Source organism: Argiope bruennichi, chromosome X1 (assembly GCF_947563725.1).
Source record: "Argiope bruennichi chromosome X1, qqArgBrue1.1, whole genome shotgun sequence".
Lineage (NCBI taxonomy): Eukaryota > Metazoa > Arthropoda > Arachnida > Araneae > Araneidae > Argiope > Argiope bruennichi.
In genome coordinates, this window is record NC_079162.1 from 45345745 (window position 1) to 45365109 (window position 19365).

Sequence of the window (19365 nt, forward strand, 5' to 3'; positions counted from 1 at the left end):
ATCAACAAATAATTTTAAAATTTAATATTTGCAACCGTTTTGAATTTCAATGCGTAAATCAACCCTCAATTCTTCAGCTCACCTTTAATGCAAATTGAAAATAGATTTTTCTACTATATCCGACTTTATAAGCTAAAGAATTATTTTTCATAATTTTAAAGTTGGAATATAATTATTCCTTTCGTTTAATAAGTATCTGAACTCGTTTGAAAACATTGCATCTAAATATACGATTTAATAAAAAGCACAGTAAGAAGGTTGTGGAAGTCTTGGTAACTGCTAACTTTTTTTTCGTTTAAAGATACATTAAAGAAATTTAAAATTTAAGAGAAAGTACATTTTTTCCATTAGTAAGTTGATCCAGAAAGTGACCGATTTACAATTTCGATCTTAGACCTTTTGTCAAATTTTATCTATGAAGTTTGTTGCGTTATGGTTTATCTGGCTCGTACATTTGCAGATCAATAGACAAAACACCGAAAACGTGCGTTTTAAAATTCAAGGATATCAAAAAAATGAGTAGGTTTGAAATGAAACCTCTTGATAATAATTTTGATTTTCAATATTTCAAATGCGATAAGAGGTGAAACTAATTTAAATGTATCAATGAAATGTATATATCAATAAATTTTGATGAAAAATATTGTGCAAATTAAGAATTATATTAATTCGTTATTTGCGCAATATTTTAATACAAATTAGATTATTTTCAATTTGATGCCAGTTTTAATACTTTCAAGAGCAGTGCCTGCTAATCTCTTTTCCTTCAAATTAAAATGAAGAAAAACTAAAATCTTGCAAACTTAAACATTTCTTTTATAATGGAAAGTTGCCATAGCAAAATGCTTTTCAACAACAACAAAAAAAGATTTCGAACCCTTTGATTGTGGATCATGATTGCACTATCTAATAGGCAGCCTCGTTACCAGATCGAAATTAAATTTTCCTGAAATTTGAACAGTAGGATTGCATTGAAAGAAAATATTCTTTATAGATTGTTCATTTTTCCCCCATCTCATCTATTTTCCGAAGAATAACATACCATAAAACAGATGAAATAGAAGTAGCAAGTTCTGAAAGACAATAAATTTCATAAAAATTCAAGAAAAAAAAATTTTTTTAATTAGATTTAGAGTTCAGTTACATTCATGTCCTGTTTTAAATATATACTAGGGTTATTTTGGGACGGACCTCGCAAGTTTGAACTGCGCTCAGTTGACGAGGCTGACACCTTAGCTGGCTGCCTCTCTCCAACTTCCACATCACATGAGCGGGGGAACGTTTCGCTCCAACGGTTTTGACGTGCATAGAAACGCTTACACGAAGTTTCTTGGTGGAATCGGATCTCGAACGTGAAACTCTCCGGTTCCAATGCCGAGACCCTACCATAACGCCACTGAGATCAATGAAACGCGATTATTTGTTAAATAAAATAAATAGCAATTCGTTTAAAACTATTTCAAAGTTTTATAATTATTTGAAATTATATTAATAGAAATCTTATCTATATATTTCAATAATTAGAAAACCTAAATAACCATCGCTGGCGCTAGAAGACTTGGCCCACTTTCCCCGTCAACGATTCAAAGGAATGTTGAAGAATCCCAGATATAATTTTTGTAGGTCGCTTCACCACAAAAACCATCAGAGAAATCACAAAATAAAACCTTGACACAACCCACAGCCTCAATAACTGAAAAGATCTCACCCTTTTTTTAAATATAGTTAGCGAATCAGCATGCTCTATTGTGCAAGCATAAATTTGATTAGTAATTTCATTTGGTGTAATAAGATGCACCTCAGAGCATCCGACTAAATGAACCAAATATAGTGGGCGAATGGTTGGTAGCTGAAGGCGGATAGTTCTTTGACAACTTTATAAAGTTTCTTAGAATTTATGAAATAAGCATGCAACTGAACAACGGAGCACTGCCCACTGTAGCCAAAGGGCTTCAAAAGTGAAATCCTTCGGCTTTCATTAGCTCATATGGCAAATACTTCAATGGCAACGAAATAAAGTATATTCCTTGTTGTAAACAGGAACCAGTCATTACTGAGAAAAGTTAAATAGATTAAAATAGGAAATGGTCATACAAATGTGTCATTAGCTCTTTACGAATAGCTTAGTTATAAACATTCCGTTTCAAAGCAATACTAGGGTTATTTTGGGACGGACCTCGTCATTTTGAGCCGCGGTCAAATAACGAAGACGACACCTGAACCGTTCCCCTCTCCAAACTTCCATACCACACCGATGGGAGGACATTTTGCCCCGACGGATTTAACGTGCACCAGACCGGCTTACAAGACGGTTCTTCGGTGGAATCGGGTCTCGAACCTGAAACCCTACGGTTCCGAAGCCTAGACCTACCACCAGCCCACCCAAGCCCAGCTTTTACGGAAAGAAACTAAAAAGAAAGAACGAAAGGCTAAACTGTCAGATCTCGAATATCTGATTATTATTTATCCGTATTACTGCTAATTCTGCTAAGGATCTTATAATGCCTTCAACATTTTAATGATATCTCAATCTCCTTATCCAATCTGTAATACACTGAAAATAATCGAAGAGCTCAATTGCTTCGAGGTTTGAAACATAACCAGCTTTGAGACACGATTAATGACTTGAGGGAAATGGGCTTAAGTTTAATTAAAACGTCGAAAAATTCTTTATAAAACCTTTAATATAAAACACCTTTTTGCTGTTCAATTAATCAGCTTCGCATACAATTATGCGGATATAATTTGTTAATTACCTTTATGAAGCTTATTTAATTCCTAATTATCTTTTGAATTTTCTGCTACAAACTTTAATACAAAAAGTTTATTTTTATTGAATAAAACCATTCGTAATTATGTACTAAAAAAGCTTTTGTTTGAAACATTTCTTCAACTACACAAAACGAATCAGACTTTCAATTGATGATAAGCCTTTTAATATACAAATACAAATCAAAAAATGTATTATCACGCCAGATACGTCATAAAGAGATTAAAATCTCATCAAAAGATCCATCTCTACCGCAAATAAGAGATTCAAAAGTCATCATTACAACATACAAATCCCAGGCATAGTCATATCAAACATACATACGTATCTAGCTTTGGTAGTGAACGTAATAAAAAGACAGTAACCTTAAACACGAACAAGGCATGACAAGATTCTGAAAATTCAGGAACATCAGAACATCCATTCAGAAGAGCAATGTACTGAGATATGCAATAACAAACCAATTTCAAAATAATATTTTGAAACAGAACAGCTTCCTCAAGACCTTACAAAAATGTTTATTCCACAAATTTGGAAAAATAATTACCATATACTTAGTTATTGATTATATTCTGGGTTGCATTTGATATAATTTCTAATGGTAAATTAATTATTTTTAATAAAAATTCGAAATGCTAAGCAATAAGTAAATTTTTTATAGAAAAATTATTTCCAAAAAACATGTGCTTGCACGAGAAAATGAAAAAAAAAAAAAAATTCAGTGACAGAAAGGATTTATAAAATAATTCATCAGTAAAAGCTGAAGAAAAAAGTTAGCTGAAATACAAATTAATCTTAATTTCATTAATTAGAAAGAAAAATTAGAATAATTATTATTTATAGAGAACAAATAAGACGAAAGAATAAATAAAAATAAAAATAAAAATCAGTACTCACATTGGTAGTATAAACCATCTTTAAGAGTCAATAAATTAATCACATACAATATCAAGCACAATCAAATTAGAAATGTGAGAAACCCCAATTTTCAAAACTTCTGTAAAATAGTGGCAACCCTTATTTAGAAAGGTCACCATTTTTTTAACTTGTTTCTGCTTTTTATCTCTAAACATTCATAGCAGCCCACATTTAAAATTTCACTTTGGCGCATTGTAACTTCGCCAAGTGACAGAATTTGAAGATGCGATGTTGCAATTGACTTGAAATGCTTTAGAGACGTATAGTTGGCAAAGCTGGAAATGAAGCATTGTCCTGTGTTTAATTGTAGGATTCGAATGACTCAAAGATAAACCTTAGTAATAAATAAAAACTTTTAAATTCTCCCATTGCAGGTATTCTTAAAGAAAATTTTCAAAGAAATTCCTTGTTTTTTTGTTTTTTTATATATATATATTTTATCTATTTTTGTATGTTTCTTTGATTTCCGAAAAAAAAGCAAATCTATCAAATTGGTACGAAAAAAAATTATTGTTAATAATTAAGCTGCCTTCCTTAAAGATTTTCAGCATACAATTAATTCCATTTGATGTTAGTTAATTGATCCTTTAAACTCAATTAGGAAAATACAAAGTTTTAATTGTAAAAAATGAAAGAAAAAAATGAAATCGGCCTTAATACATTATCAAGGGTTACCTTCAAGCAGGGATTCAAACCAGTTATATTTTTCTGTGAATGATCGGACTTTCGCCCAAGTAATGACTCCTCGCGACTCGAAAATTCCAAGCAATCGAGGATTTTTTGAAATTGTACTTTATATTTTGTTTATAATATGGTTTTAACGTCTTCGCTTTGTGTAAATTGATTCTTTAAAAAGAAAAAAAAACTATTGTTTGGAATTTTCTTGTCACGTAGGGTTGATGAGTATGAAATTTAAAGTTTTACAAGTAGTAAATTTTTACAAGCAGTTTTCTACGAGTACAAATTTATGGACCGTTTCTCATTTTCTCACATTTTATCTCAAGATTTCATTTATAATGAATGCAACTTCATTTTCAAAAGTGGCATCTATAGTCATCACAACCTAACACATACTTCTGCCGGCGTCCTGGCGTAGGGGTAGCGTGTCTGCCCCGTGATCTGAACGTCCCGGGTTCGAGGCCCGCTTCGGGCGTTGTTGCCTTTACCTTAATCTCTATCTGTAATGTGTGTGAAAGAGACCCTCTATAAAAAGCTGTGAAGGCGAGTGTGTGGGTGTTATGATCATATGAGCTAGCAGTCAAATTTCTGCCATCGGGAGCTCAGGAGCCGTTATCCTCAGAAGTTACTGCACGAAAGTCGGCTTAAACAAATGACTTTATCAGCGGGATCGTCTACGACAAGTGCATAAGTAACAACAACACGCATGGCTTCTAAAAGTGCTCTGAAACAATTGTTGCACGAAAATATCTTACTTCCCAAGAACATTCATATTAACATACTCGCATGTTTATTCATACTTATAAAAAGTTAAAAGAAAAAGCGTTTTGCACAATATCGGTTCTATATCTTTTTTTCTTTAAATCACATAATTTCGAAGTATTTTGTCTTCCCAATTATAGTTGCTATCGCAGAATGAATTGGAAAATTACGGTATAAAAGCAAGAAATAAAATGTTTCTACTATACATGTTTTCTTAAGGAGAATATGAATATCCCAAAAAATAATTTAAAAAATTATTATCTGCTTTTTTAAAAAAATTAGACATAATATCAGACCTCAAACTGTTTAGTTCACCATTATTGCAGGTTGCAAATAGATCTGTTTTCTACTAAATCCCACTTTTCTCGCAAACTAGAAAATTAGATTTTCCACTACTTTAGAGATGAAATATGATATGCTATAATCCAGAAACATACGATTGTTACTTTTCTTAAAGGAATATTTGAACTTTTTTAGTGAACATTACATCTAAAACAATTTCATAAAAATCTGTCAAAGAATGGGAGGAATCTCGGTGAATACTGACTTCTTAATTTCAAATATCGGTATATTTCCTTTTTAAAAATTCACTTCAAAAAGCGGTTTGCAGTAAAAATATTACATTTAAAAAATGCAAAATTTAAAGAAAGTGCATTTTTTATTTCTTCAGATTTGATTCAAAAATTCGCACAGTTTTACAGTCTTGTCTTCAGATCATTTGTAAAATTTTAAATATGAAATCTCTGATGCTTTGATTCATTTGGTTTATATATCCTAATATCAACATACACAAAACGAAAATGTGTTTTATAGAAATCAAAACATATCTAAGCATGAGAAGATTTAAAAGAGTATCTGAGAATTTTAATTTTACATATTTCAAATGTTAGAGAAGTATAAATAAACGAATTTGTTACGAACAAACCTATTCAACCCTTAAAATAAAATTAGGTTACTGATCAGTTTACTAATTAGGTTATATATATGTACATGTGTGTAATGTTAATTTATAATCTAATTTAAACTTAATTAAATCCTTAATTTTTCGCTCAATTTAACCCATATTAACTTCATTCTAAAATATTCTTCTATTTCCTGATTCCATTCCACTTTTTCTACCTAATTAATTCAACACAAGCTTCGTAAAATTGTTAAATCGGCTAAAACCGAAGCGTTCCCACATTCCGAATGAAGGGATAGGAAATTGACAGCCAAGCAAATTCTTCTAAAAGATGCGCGTGTTTCTCTTGCTTGGTTCGACACGTGTTGAGAAAATCCTTATCGAAATCTCACTGTATGCAAGCACTGGGAAGAAATATTTTCCCTATCAATATCTCATGTTATATAAGACCAGGAATAAAATTTCCATCAGCTTTTCCCTCATTTTACTCTGTGTCGTTCTGTTTTGTGTGTGTGCCCGTCGCTTCTGCTTATACATAATGCGTGCCTCCCCGGTATGAAATAAAACGACATCAAAAAGAAAATCGAAAGTCTCTTCACTGTCTTCGAAACAGCCATCTGCTTTCAGAAAATTAATATGCTTACACACACACACACACGTATATATATATATATATATATATATATATATATATATATATATATATATATATATATATATATATATATATATATATATATATATATATATTATTTTTAATTTTTCAAGCTGGAAAAAAGTTTTGGAGCTCGAACAATTTTGAGATTTAAAAAAAAACATCGCTTTTCTAAACATTGATGCAAGCTTAATCTGATAGTCACGTGATGGTTTCAAACTGGTTAACGACTTAATTAATTTAGACAAACAATGTCTTAAATGTTCTCAAGTAATAACAGGAAATTTGCAATAGCAGATTAAAATTTTTATTTACTCATCTATTTATTTTTGCTTTGAATAGTATGAAAAATTCCTCTTTACATTTCTTGAGACCATACTGTAGATTTACGAGGGATATATTGAAGTCGAATTAAAATATTGTGTAAAATCATTTCATTTAATGTATTCACCGAGATTTGAAATAGTAGAAACTCAGAAAGCAATTCCTTATAATAGGAATTGTTTTCAGTTTTTTTTTTTCAGTCAAGATCTTTGATTAAGTTTGGTTAAAGATTATGACATGCTATGGGTAAAGAAAACAACAGGAGCATCGGTGAAATTGCATTTTAGTGTTTAGAGGTAATCGATCTACTTAAGCGCTTTGGTTTTGAAACGTTCGAATCTCATTTATGGCACAAATAATGTTTTAAATTTTTTATTATATAAATAAATTGTGACTCACATTTCTTGTATCCATAATACCGATTTCAAATTGATATTCTGAAATAAAACAAAAACATTTTATAAATTCTCTTCATTTAATGAAACTACGAAGAATTCGAAATTTCGCAAGTTCATAAATCCTTTTATAAATTAGTATTTTATATTCCTTCAAGGCTCTCGACTCAGACTGAATAAGGACTTCGGGAAATAAAAGATTAAATTGTATAGTGAATATCATGACATATCTTGTCATATGGTTATTGCCGAGTGTTCTTAATATTTTCTAATTTCGGTTAAAATTTCTTTCCAAGAGTGGGATTTAATTTTTAAATTTTTTTTCCTGACGTTAAAAAAATTTCTTCATTTCATAGTCCATTATGTATGATTTTGTGAAATAAAATTGTGTAAAATCATTTCATATATAAAAAAGTTCATCGAGAATTCGAAATCCCGAGTACCCAGAACTCTTTCCGTTCTTTTATGTTAAGGTTTAATTCAAGGATCATTAGTTAGTCTTATATGCATTCTGTAAGAAGATTCCATCGAACAAAGGATTAATTTTGGATTTATGCATACTAGAGAAAATCTGGCCTGTTGTTTAGAGTTTTTAGAGAAGCAATGAAAACGTTGCGAAATATATACTTAAAAATGCGGTTAAAAGTTAATTAAATGAAGACCAAAAATTTTACAACTGAATAGCCATCAATTACAACATTACAACATAATTTCTTCGACTTTTAAAAGTTGTAAAAATAGTAAAAATTATTTTTGGACATTTTAGCAAAAGTTTTCTCAGGTGCACATTTATACCCTACAAATTATAACAGGGTCAAATTTGAAAACTCGAAGTGAAACGGTCGAGAATTTAAAGCCCCATCACATACACCCCTTTACTAATGAACGACTTTTATTTTCCCATGGTGACTCTGACCTGTGGCAAACCCAAATGTTGGATCGGCCTTTTCCTTCCTGAATTTGTATGGTTTCGAAATTCCTAATGACTTCTCAAGCTCTCTTATTCTTGCCTGCTGCCTTTCTATTTGCTGATAAGCTGAGCTGCATCCAGCATGGCTTCGACAAAGATACATTGATAAAAGATAAAAATTGAATGTCTTTCACTTGTTGAACTAAAATCAACCTTTTCATTAATAATTGTTCAGTTTTTCGAATTTAAAATATGAGGAAATTAATCCAAAAATAAATTCATGGAATTTTACTTGACACGCTATTTTATTACTTAATATTTGCAAAATATAGAAATTAATAAAATAAATCTTAAAGTTATATTCATTATGTAAATAAATTTAATTCGTTGCCAATTCTTTAAACCAGATTTTATTTTCTATTAAAGTTACAAATTTCATCTGTTCTTTTGATGCGAGATCTTCTATTTTCAGTTATTTTGCAGGATTCGTAAATATTGACATCTTTCAAATGAGATCTTTATCAGAAACTTTTTAACGGACCATATAAGCGCCAAAACGTTAAATATATCGAAACGAAGATAATTGCATCATGTTTTTACAAGTAATATTTCTTTTTAATTCTGGAGTTATAAATAGTATCTTTATAGTTAAATTTACAATAACTTTTGCTTTTTACAACGCATCGCTTTCTTTCTTCACAAAGGTATTCCTATAGGCAAAGAAAGAGCAATTTACTTCTTTTTGTAAGAAGATATTTTGTACAGTCTTCTTTCAGGGTGTGTAAGCATCATTTGCTTTCAACAACATTTCATTTACACTGTCCCAGCGTCTTATTTTGTGAGAAAAGTATTCATATGAACTTAAAGAAAGATAACTGCCTCTTGGCATTTAATGTAAAATAATTCTTCTTTCGTCCTTCCGTGAAGGTTTGTAAGTATCGCTGGCTTTCAACAACATTTAGTTTAGGCTCTCCGATCGCATCATTTTATGGGGAAAATGTTCATATAAAGACAAAGAAATATAACTGCGTCCTGACATGTCAAGTAGAGAGATTTTACATTCATCCCTCCATGACGGTTTTGAAGGAATATATTTTTTTCCAACAGCATTTCCTTCTAGTAGTACCATATAATTTATATAATATAATAAAATGAAAATAATTTTTCTTTACAAGTACTAATATTTCGACCAGAATTTACAAAGATTTCAATATTTTATTTAAAGCTACTTCCAAAGTAAAGAAATTTTAGAAATTAAAGCCTAAATTCGGTCAGTGATTCTGGGCATGCGCAGACATATTCCTTCTAGTATACACATGGCTTTCCAGCAGGGGTTTGCACAATTATAGAGTTTAAACTAATAAATAAACATGTGGCTTTAAATTCTCTCTCCCGACGGATCGTATATTGCCTTGTGGTCCGAGTATCGGCATTTCAACCAGTGGCTGCAGACTCGATCAGTGCTGTTCGCATTCGTTTTCATTTTACTTTTTTTCCTTTCCTTTCCTTTTTTTTTTTTTTTTTTAACTTCAAGTTTAGTGAAAATCATAATTTTTCTTTTCAAGTACTAATATTTCGACCAGAATTTACAAAGATTTCAATATTTTATTTAAAAAACACTTCCAAAGTATAGAAATTTTGGAAATAAAAGCCTAAATTCGGTCATAGGATCTGCAGATTGAAAATAAATTACATTTTATTAAAGCGGACATTGTTCCTTGGTCTGTCCATCCTATACGTGAGATGGATGTTAAATTGACACGTCTCCGTATAGGACATACGCGCTTTACCCACAAACATCTAATATTTGGGGGAAATGCACCTATGTGCAACAGCTGCCAAGTTAATTTTAGTATATGGCATATCTTAATTTAATGTCTTCTCTTTTAATTCATACCGTGCTCGGTTTTTTACCCTGTCTTCAACATTGCAGGACTTAGTCGGTGAAAGATATCACCCAAATATTTTTAAATTCTTAAACACTCTTGTCTTTTTAACTTGCATATAGACTTTTTAATTATTCTTTTTTGCGTTGAATATTCTTTTTTGTGTATTTGTACGTTTCATCATTGTATCAAAATCTTATGAATCATAGTTTTTAAATTTTAAGATGTTAAAACTATTTTCACATCATTTTTTGGAAATTTTCTTTCTATGTCTGTGTTAATTAAATAAATGGGTGTTTGGGTGTTTTTTAACAAATTTTATATTTTACCATTTGATTGGCGCAATATAGCCAAATATGGCTCTTGTGCCAGTAAAACAAATAAAACAAAACCAAACCTAAATTCGGTCAGAGATTGTGGGCATGGGCAGACATATTCGTTCTCGTATACACAAGGCTTTCAAGTAGGGATTTGCACAATTTTAGAGTTTAAACTAATAAATAAACATGTGGCTTTAAATGCTTTCATCCTTTCGAGTCGTATGTAGCCTTGTGGACAGAGTATCGGCCTGCGAACTAGTGGCCGCAGGTACGATCCGCTTTGCTCTCATTCGTCTCACTTTCGCTTTTCTTCTTTTTATTTAATTTTTTTTAACTTTAAGTTTAGTGAAAATCATAATTTTTCTTTTCAAGCACTAATATTCCGACCAGAATTTACAAAGATTTTACTATTTTATTTAAAAATACTTCCGATATAAAGATATTTTAGAAATAAAAGCCTATATTCGGTCAGTGATTCTGGGCATGGCAGTCATATTCCTTATCGTGAATACATGGCTTTCAAGCAGGGATTTCCACAATTATAATGTTTAAACTAATAAATAAACATGCGGCTTTAAATTCTCTATCCCAACGGATCGTATGTACGCTTGTGGACCGAGTATCGATCTGCCAACCAGTGGCCGCAGGTTTGATCCGCGATGTTCGTATTCGTTTTTCTTTCACCTTTTTTTCATTTTATTGATTTATTTTTTAACTTTAAGTTTATTGAAAATCATAATTTTACAATAGTAAAACCTGGTAGATTGATAAGTGGAAGAAAGTAATATGGTCAGACGAATTGCGTTTAACACTTTTCCTTACAACAGGATGGGACCCTCAGGACACAAGAAGAATGTTTTGTGTTTCTGGGATTTCCTTTTCCGCCCCCTGGAGGGTCGGGATCAGCAGATACCCCTTCTTTTCTTTCAGAGATGTCGGCTTAGACGGCTTAAGTTTTGATAGCGTAATATCAATGACGGGGAGATGTTCATTTGCGGGTTTAGATTGAAGGGAATCCGCGGTTGTTTTTTTTTTTAATTCCTTTTCCACTTACAACATATTTGCCTTTTGCCGTCTTTAAGATTTTATATCAATATCTTACATAAAACTGAAATTGACTGACTCTTTCGATGTCTTTTTTGGTTTGTTCATCTAAGAATGATCGATCGTGTATAAATTTTTAAGCACTATGAATAAAAAAACTTTTTCAATACATTTTTCAGTATTTCTAATCCCAAGATTAGAACTAATGGGTGATCTTTTAGCAGCAAGGCTAGGCAGTAAAATAGTTAAGTGCGTTAACTTTCCTGTTACACGATTCTTCTGGACTGATTCTTCAATTGTTTACTATTGGATGGTGACCCTGAAAGATTTAAAGTGTTCGTAAAAAACAGAATTAAAGAAATTCAAAATCGAACCAATCCCACTGAATGGAATCACACTCCTGAAACTTATAATCCGGCCGATCTAATATCAAGAGGGTTAACGGTACATGAACTGAGAAACTCTAACTTCTGGTGGCATGGGCCAAATTGGTTGTTAAAAAATGAATGTAAATGGCCTAAATTAGGTAAAACAAATAATGAAACAAATATCAAAGAAGACGCAGACAATTTAGAATTAAAAAAGAATGTTCTAATAAGTTCAACAATAGTAAAAGTAAATCCATTAGATGATGATTTGATTAAAAGATATTCTTCTTTCAGAAAATTAATTAGAGTAACTGCATGGTGTTTACGATTCTTACATAATTGCAAATCAGCTCTGCAAAACAGAAAGAGAGATCATTTAAATGTAACAGAATTACAAAATGCTACAAAATCTTTAATAAAAATTATACAAATGAGAGAGTTTGAATTTGAAATAAATTGTCTAAAAAAGAATAAGTCTTCCAAAGAATAATCACCTTCTGAATTTAAATGTATTCTTAGATAATGATGAGCTTTTAAGAGTAGGTGGAAGATTAAAATTTTCTGATCTTCCAGATTCACAAAAATTTCCTCTACTCTTGAATAAGAAACACCATTTCACAGATTTACTTATAGAATACTTTCATAAAAAAACATTCCACACCGATGTTCAAACTGCTCTGTATTTAATTAGACAGCAATACTGGATACCAGCTGGTCAAGCCAAAGTTAAAAGTGTAATCAAAAGATGTTTAACCTGTTTTAGAGTAAAAAATAAAACTATTCAACAGATGATGGGCGATTTACCAAGAGATCGGGTCATTCCATCCAGACCTTTTGACAAGGTAGGAATTGATTTTGCAGGCCCAATCATAACGAAACCTAATTTGAAAAGATCTAGAGTAACCATGAAATCTTACATCGCCATATTTATATGTTTTAGCACTAAGGCTATTCATCTGGAAGTAATATCTGATTTAACAACTGAAGTCTTCTTGGCATGCTTTAAAAGATTCATCACAAGGCGATCGAGACCTTCAGTAATTTGGAGCGACAATGCAACTAATTTTAAAGGAGCATATGCTCTTCTGAACCCCCTATTTAAATTATGCAAATCCAATTCGATTCAAAGGTTCAGTGCCGATGAAGGCATCAAATGGAATTTCATACCCCCAGCTGCACCCAACTTTGGTGGTCTCTGGGAGGCAAATATAAAATCTATGAAAAAAATCTTAGTAAAAGTCACCAAGACCAAAATTCTGGACTTCGAGGAACTTTGCACATTGGTTGTCGAAATTGAAGCGATATTGAATTCAAGACCACTCAGCCCCTTGTCTGTCGATCCAACTGATCTACAACCTCTAACACAGGAACAATTTTTGGTTGGGTCATCGTTACTATCTTTAACTGAACAAGATACTGCTGTCAGTTTATCTTCCAGGTGGAGCCATGTCCAGCACCTTAAATCCAAGTTTTGGGACCGTTGGAGTCGGGAGTATCTGCAACAACTATAGCAGAGACAGAAATGGAAGAATCCACAGCCCAACCTGAAAGAATGTGACCTAGTCATATTGAAGGACGACCACAAGCCATTACAGTGGAAGTTGGCACGAATAAAGAAGACAATACCCGGACCCGATGGACTTGTTCGAGTAGTTGAGGTGCAAACCTTCAAAGGACTATTCCTGCGAGCCATAAACCGCATAATTCCCCTTCCAATTCAGGATGTTGGACTAGTGTCCAATGGGGAGCGGGATGTTGCAGAGCCAGAGCCATACTTTAATTTTGATCTGGCATCAACTTTTTCTCTTGATCTGGCTAAAACTTTTTCCCGCCAGAGTACTTTCGCTTTACCGCGCGAGAAATGATGTGCCTCCTGTAGCTGTGTGTGCGTGTGCTTTTGTGATGTTATGTTGATGTTATACCCCTGCTTTAGATGTCTTCTTCAGTAGTTGCTTTACGTATAATAAGGCGAAAAAAGACAGATCAGGTCCCTTTTATTTGATTACCCACGAACAGATGCTATTTATAGCTCATGTCCATAAATTAAGGATAATTCAAGTTCAGGAAAAGAAACAGTTAGAAGCAAAACAATGTGACTTATTTGTAAAGCCTATTTATTAAACAAAATGTAAAGAGCAAAAAATATGTTTGATATCATTAATAAAAATTGCGATTTTTTACTCCCTGGAGCAAATTACAAAAAAAACCCTATTTACAAAAACCAATATTACATGGTTGGTATGATGGTTAATACATAGACAATAGACAATCTCCCAAACAATGCAATACAGTCCGTATAACGCCTAGGCCTGTTGAGTATCAAATTATTGATCTGATCTTGGGGAATATTACACCACTCATCAAGCAATGCTCTCCGAAGTTCCGGTATACATGTAGAAGGTGGTTGACGAGTTTCAACTCGTCAGCCAAGCATGTCCCACACATGCTTTACTGGATTCAAGTCCAGTGAGAATGTTGGCCAGTCCATACGGGTGATATCCTTAACACCTTAACACCTCTCCATGCCCCTGCGACTATAATCTTAACGATTATTTAAACAGTTGGGTGGACATGGAGAGTGAGAGTTGCAGATGGCTAAGCTAATGATATGGAGGTAATGGTGATTGGGCTGATGATATGGAGCTGATGTTGGCTGAGTTGTAGTTGGCTGGGTTAAAGATTTTTAGGCTGAAGTGGGTTGCATTGGAGTAAGCGAGCTGAATTCGGTTAGACTGGTGAGGAGCTGACTTGGCTGGGTTAGAGCAGGAATGGTTGGTTTTAGGTTGGGTTGGAGCAGGGATGTCATGGGCTATGCAGGACTGAATGGAGTTGTCTGAGCTTGAGGATGCGCTGCGTTGGTGGTTGGAGTTTCTGGGCCTGGGTGGAAGTCTTGTCGTGCAGGTGGTGACATGGGTTTTCCGATGTTATAGGAGTGATGGTCAGTATCTGAACAGTTGTGACTCTTCATGCAGGAATTGAACCATTTTTCTGATCTTGGTCCTGCTGAGAGAGTTATCTGCTACCCTGTAGAACCAGGCCTGTTGAAGGTTAGCTGACGGTTTCGTTAGGTGATAAGATGTAGTTAAAATGCATTCTGTTGCGTAGTGGAGTGGTGACCCCACTTCGCCGCATGTGCAGTAAGGTTCGTCTGCTAAATTGAACCTTTTTAAGTAGGTGGGAAATGGGCCATGGCCTGTGAAGAAGAGAATTTCTTCCCTTCTCCAGGGCGTAAGTTGTTGAGTGGCTTTTGGAAGAAGCTGGTAGATGAGTCTTCCAGTTTCGCCATTGTCCCATTCCGTTTGCCACTTTTCCAACATGGTTCGCCTTAGACTGGACTTTATGAATGAAATTGGGTATGGTTCGGGCTGGATAGGGCTGTCTGAATCAGTAGCTTGTTTGGCAAGTCTATCCGCTTTCTCATTACCTGCATATCCGGCGTGGGCTTTAATCCAGGATATCTTTATGTTTGGCATTTGTAGAGAGTATTGCAAAGATTTTCCTGGCACATTTGTTATTGGATTTTGGATTTTTTGCTGCTAAGATGCTGGCCCTATTGTCGACGTAGATGGTAGATGTTGCTGATGTGGACTTCAGGAATTCTGCGGCCTTGTATAGGGCCAGGATCTCAGCTTGAAATACTGTATTGTGGTGGGCCAGTTTTGTTGCCCAAGTTGTTGTAGTTACTCCATTGTTGAAGACACAGTACGCTGCTCCTACTCCCTTTACGGGTGATATCCTCCGATCGAAGGCATTCGTTTACGATGTTTGCACGGTGAGGACGGGCGTTGTCATCCATAAACACGAATTCTGCGCCCATGGCGCCCCGAAACAAACGTACATGTTGTTCCAGAATGACGTCCCGATAGATTTGGCCTCTCATGGTTCCAATTTGAACATGCAGATCAGTTCTGGAACCCAGAATAATTCCTCCCCAAACGAGCAGTCCTGCACCACCGTAACGGCGTCGTTCAATGATGTTCTCTTGGTGGTAATGAGTACCTGGTGCTCTCCATATGAAAGACCGTTAGAATCAGACTACAAGCTAAACCTGGACTCGTCAGAAAACATCACACAAGCCCACTGTTGCGGTGTCCATAATGCATGCTCTCTACTTCAGGCTAACCGCAGGGATAGTGAGTTGCAGTAGTTGGAAGACATCCGACTAGCCTACAAGTATATAGACCAATCTGTCCTAAGCGTCTGCACACGATCTGCTTTGAAACTGTCGTACCAGTGGCTGAAGAGAGCTGACGAAAAGGTCTGATGCTGTGCTCCGTCTGTTTCTTTTGTCAGTAACTGCCAAATACCGGTCCTCATTCGGCGTTGTGACTCGGCGACCTATGCTGTAACGTCTACTCACATTACTGTCATCTTGGCCAAAGCCTGGAGTTGACACTCTGAGCGATTCCAAGTTCCTCGGATACTTCAAGCTGGGTACGCCCACATTCCAGACGGCCGATAATTCTACCACGTAAAAAATCATCCAAATGCGTCCTTTGTGTCATAACTATACGGTTATAGCACTGAAAGGCTTATAAAGAGCTTGCGAACAATTTTACTCCTTTGCCTGTATTCCTGGTACATCACTCTTTTACACTCATTGTGACGTACTATCGGTGTCATCTGGTGGCTTCCTGCAATTTGCATATGATTTTTGAATATGTGTAGTCATTTTACGGGTGATATATGTATTTTAGAGTTCGATTTACGCGTGACTCTGAATTATCCTTAATTTATGGACATCAATGTAGTTAAAAAATAAATAATGATATCACGATATATCGAAAAATATCGATATGTGTTGGACGATATATCGCGATGAAGAAATTCGGTTATCTCCCAGCCCTAGTCATTTCTCTAAAACTTTCTCACACGTTCTCTAACAAAGCACCCCCCCACACACACACACACACACCTTCCTCCTCCCGCATAAAATTGTGAGCCCTGTGCAAAGCCTTAAATACTACTAGTGTTCATATTTTTATTTTCAGAATCCCATGCATGAGAGATGTGTGCTTTGCAGCAAAGTAAAGAGCTTGTATGTAGAGATAAAAGCCATAACATGCCATACTTGCCATAATTTATGTATTAACTGCACGACATCGGCGAGCAATAATTACAAAATATGACCTTTCGCTTAAATCTAGTATTTTTACTGAATCTAGCGTGCTAACTTTAGTGAATCTTTTTTTTTCTCGATTGATGACTGATATGCGGTTAAAACACAAGTACCAGAAGATCGAATATATATTTTGGATGACTCTGTTAAGTTCGATTGAAACCAAATTTTGATATAGAACTACAATTGTAGTTACAAGATCACATACCAATTTTCTTTATTTAAGGTATTGCGTTTTTCAGTTATTGCATTTTCATGCGTGTGAAAGTACAAACCAACAGGTAGTCGCTTTTTGATAGATTAGATGCAAAATCTGATAATAATCGACACTTTAGATGCTAAAATTATGAAACAAATTTCTTTACTTACGTTTTCGGTTATTGCATTTATTTCATACAAAATACAGATCAGCTGGCGGTCAACTCCTTTAGATTTAGTTCAAACTTTTACACAGATCTACATTTTAGATGCTAAACCTGTGGATAAAATTTTATCTCTCTTGCTTTTTATGCTTTGTGGTTTTCTTCATTTGTATTCGGACAGTCGGACAGAAAACTTTCTTTGAACGGATTTCATTTAAATTTTGACAGAAATCTACAAAATAGGTTTAAAGTGGTATATTTCATTCAGTTTGCTCAAACCATTTTTGAGTTATTGTGCTCACACACGGACAGAGCTACAGATAAATTCCAAAACTGGCGTGATTTCGGTTTCAGGGATGTCAAGTTCCTGATTCCAAGATTTTTTTTTTTTTTTTTTTTTTTTTTTGTCGATTACATTTAGTGGCAATTTTTCGCACAGGCATTATAAACGTTAGCTTCATGTCTGTTGATCCTAGTAGGTCTTAAAATATATTCGAGGTACGTCGCATTGCTAAACTGTTATCAAATTTACGACATTGCAGTCTTGTTCTAATGGTATTCCAATCCTCATTTTCTTTTTCTTCAGAAAAATAAACAAAGAAAAACAGCCTGGATAAACGTTGGTGGGAATAAGCCTTAATATGACATATGTGCAATACTTATTAACTATTCTGCTATTATAAACGTTAGCTTCATGTCTGTTGATCTTAGTAGGTCTTAAAATATATTCGAGGTACGTCGCATTGCTAAACTGTTATCAAATTTACGACATTGCAGTCTTGTTCTAATGGTATTCCAATCCTCATTTTCTTTTTCTTCAGAAAAATAAACAAAGAAAAACAGCCTGGATAAACGTTGGTGGGAATAAGCCTTAATATGACATATGTGCAATACTTATTAACTATTCTGCTATTATAAACGTTAGCTTCATGTCTGTTGATCCTAGTAGGTCTTAAAATATATTCGAGGTACGTCGCATTGCTAAACTGTTATCAAATTTACGACATTGCAGTCTTGTTCTAATGGTATTCCAATCCTCATTTTCTTTTTCTTCAGAAAAATAAACAAAGAAAAACAGCCTGGATAAACGTTGGTGGGAATAAGCCTTAATATGACATATGTGCAATACTTATTAACTATTCTGCTGGTCGTACAGGGAATATATCTTCTACTCTGAACTAGATAAGCCAAGGCCATAATATTCCTTTGAAATCATAATATTATCTTCTTGAAACTAGTCTAAAGCGGCTAGGCCTTCAATTAAAAATTAAATATTAGTTGCTGAAAAATTTTCATGTAAGCCTCCTTACATCTTAAATATTTGTATACAAAATTTTAAGTACTTATACCATAATAAAGCCTACTGTTATAATATCAGCTCAGTTGTTGCTGGTTGGGTACTTATGTAGTACTTGGGTAATGTATTACACAAGAAAGTAAACATGTACTTAATTACAATACTTGACAGAATTCTAACACACACGCAAAAGAACTTACTTTTCAAAAATATATATAATATTTTTATATAAAAAAAATACCATTATAGAGAATAATAATAATAATTTTAAATAAAATTATATTTATGCTATATAAAATCATTTTATTGCATGCACTATTTTTAACTAAAATATCATTGTTATTTAGAGCAAATAATTTTTATATCTCATAGGATTTTTTTAAAAAATGACAGGCAGTACCAGATAATTTTTAAAACAGGATGAAGACTAATTTTTTTCATAGGTTATTGATAATATTTAAGAATTGATAGAAATTTAACTAAGCACTGGGAGTAAGATCGAGAAAACAAATAAATAAAATGATTTAAAATATCTACCGAACTGCCGGTTGAGAACTACTGTTCTATACAGGCGCAAAGACTGAAAGAAATTTCTATAACTTTATTCTTTTATATAATTTAAAAAATTTTTCATTGAAATAATAATATACGGCAGC

The 19365-nt window shown here is 33.6% G+C and overlaps 2 protein-coding genes across 2 annotated transcripts; one reads left to right on the forward strand and one right to left on the reverse strand.

The window, feature by feature from the left end:
- Nucleotides 1–12722: 12722 nt before the first annotated feature.
- LOC129959207 (uncharacterized) lies at nt 12723–13442 on the forward strand. The gene has a single exon (XM_056072030.1). The coding sequence runs from the start codon at nt 12723–12725 to the stop codon at nt 13440–13442; it is 720 nt and encodes a 239-aa protein (XP_055928005.1).
- A 1428-nt stretch (nt 13443–14870) lies between these two features.
- Nucleotides 14871–15404, reverse strand: LOC129959208 (uncharacterized). The gene has a single exon (XM_056072031.1). The coding sequence runs from the start codon at nt 15402–15404 to the stop codon at nt 14871–14873; it is 534 nt and encodes a 177-aa protein (XP_055928006.1).
- Between the last annotated feature and the right edge of the window lie 3961 nt (nt 15405–19365).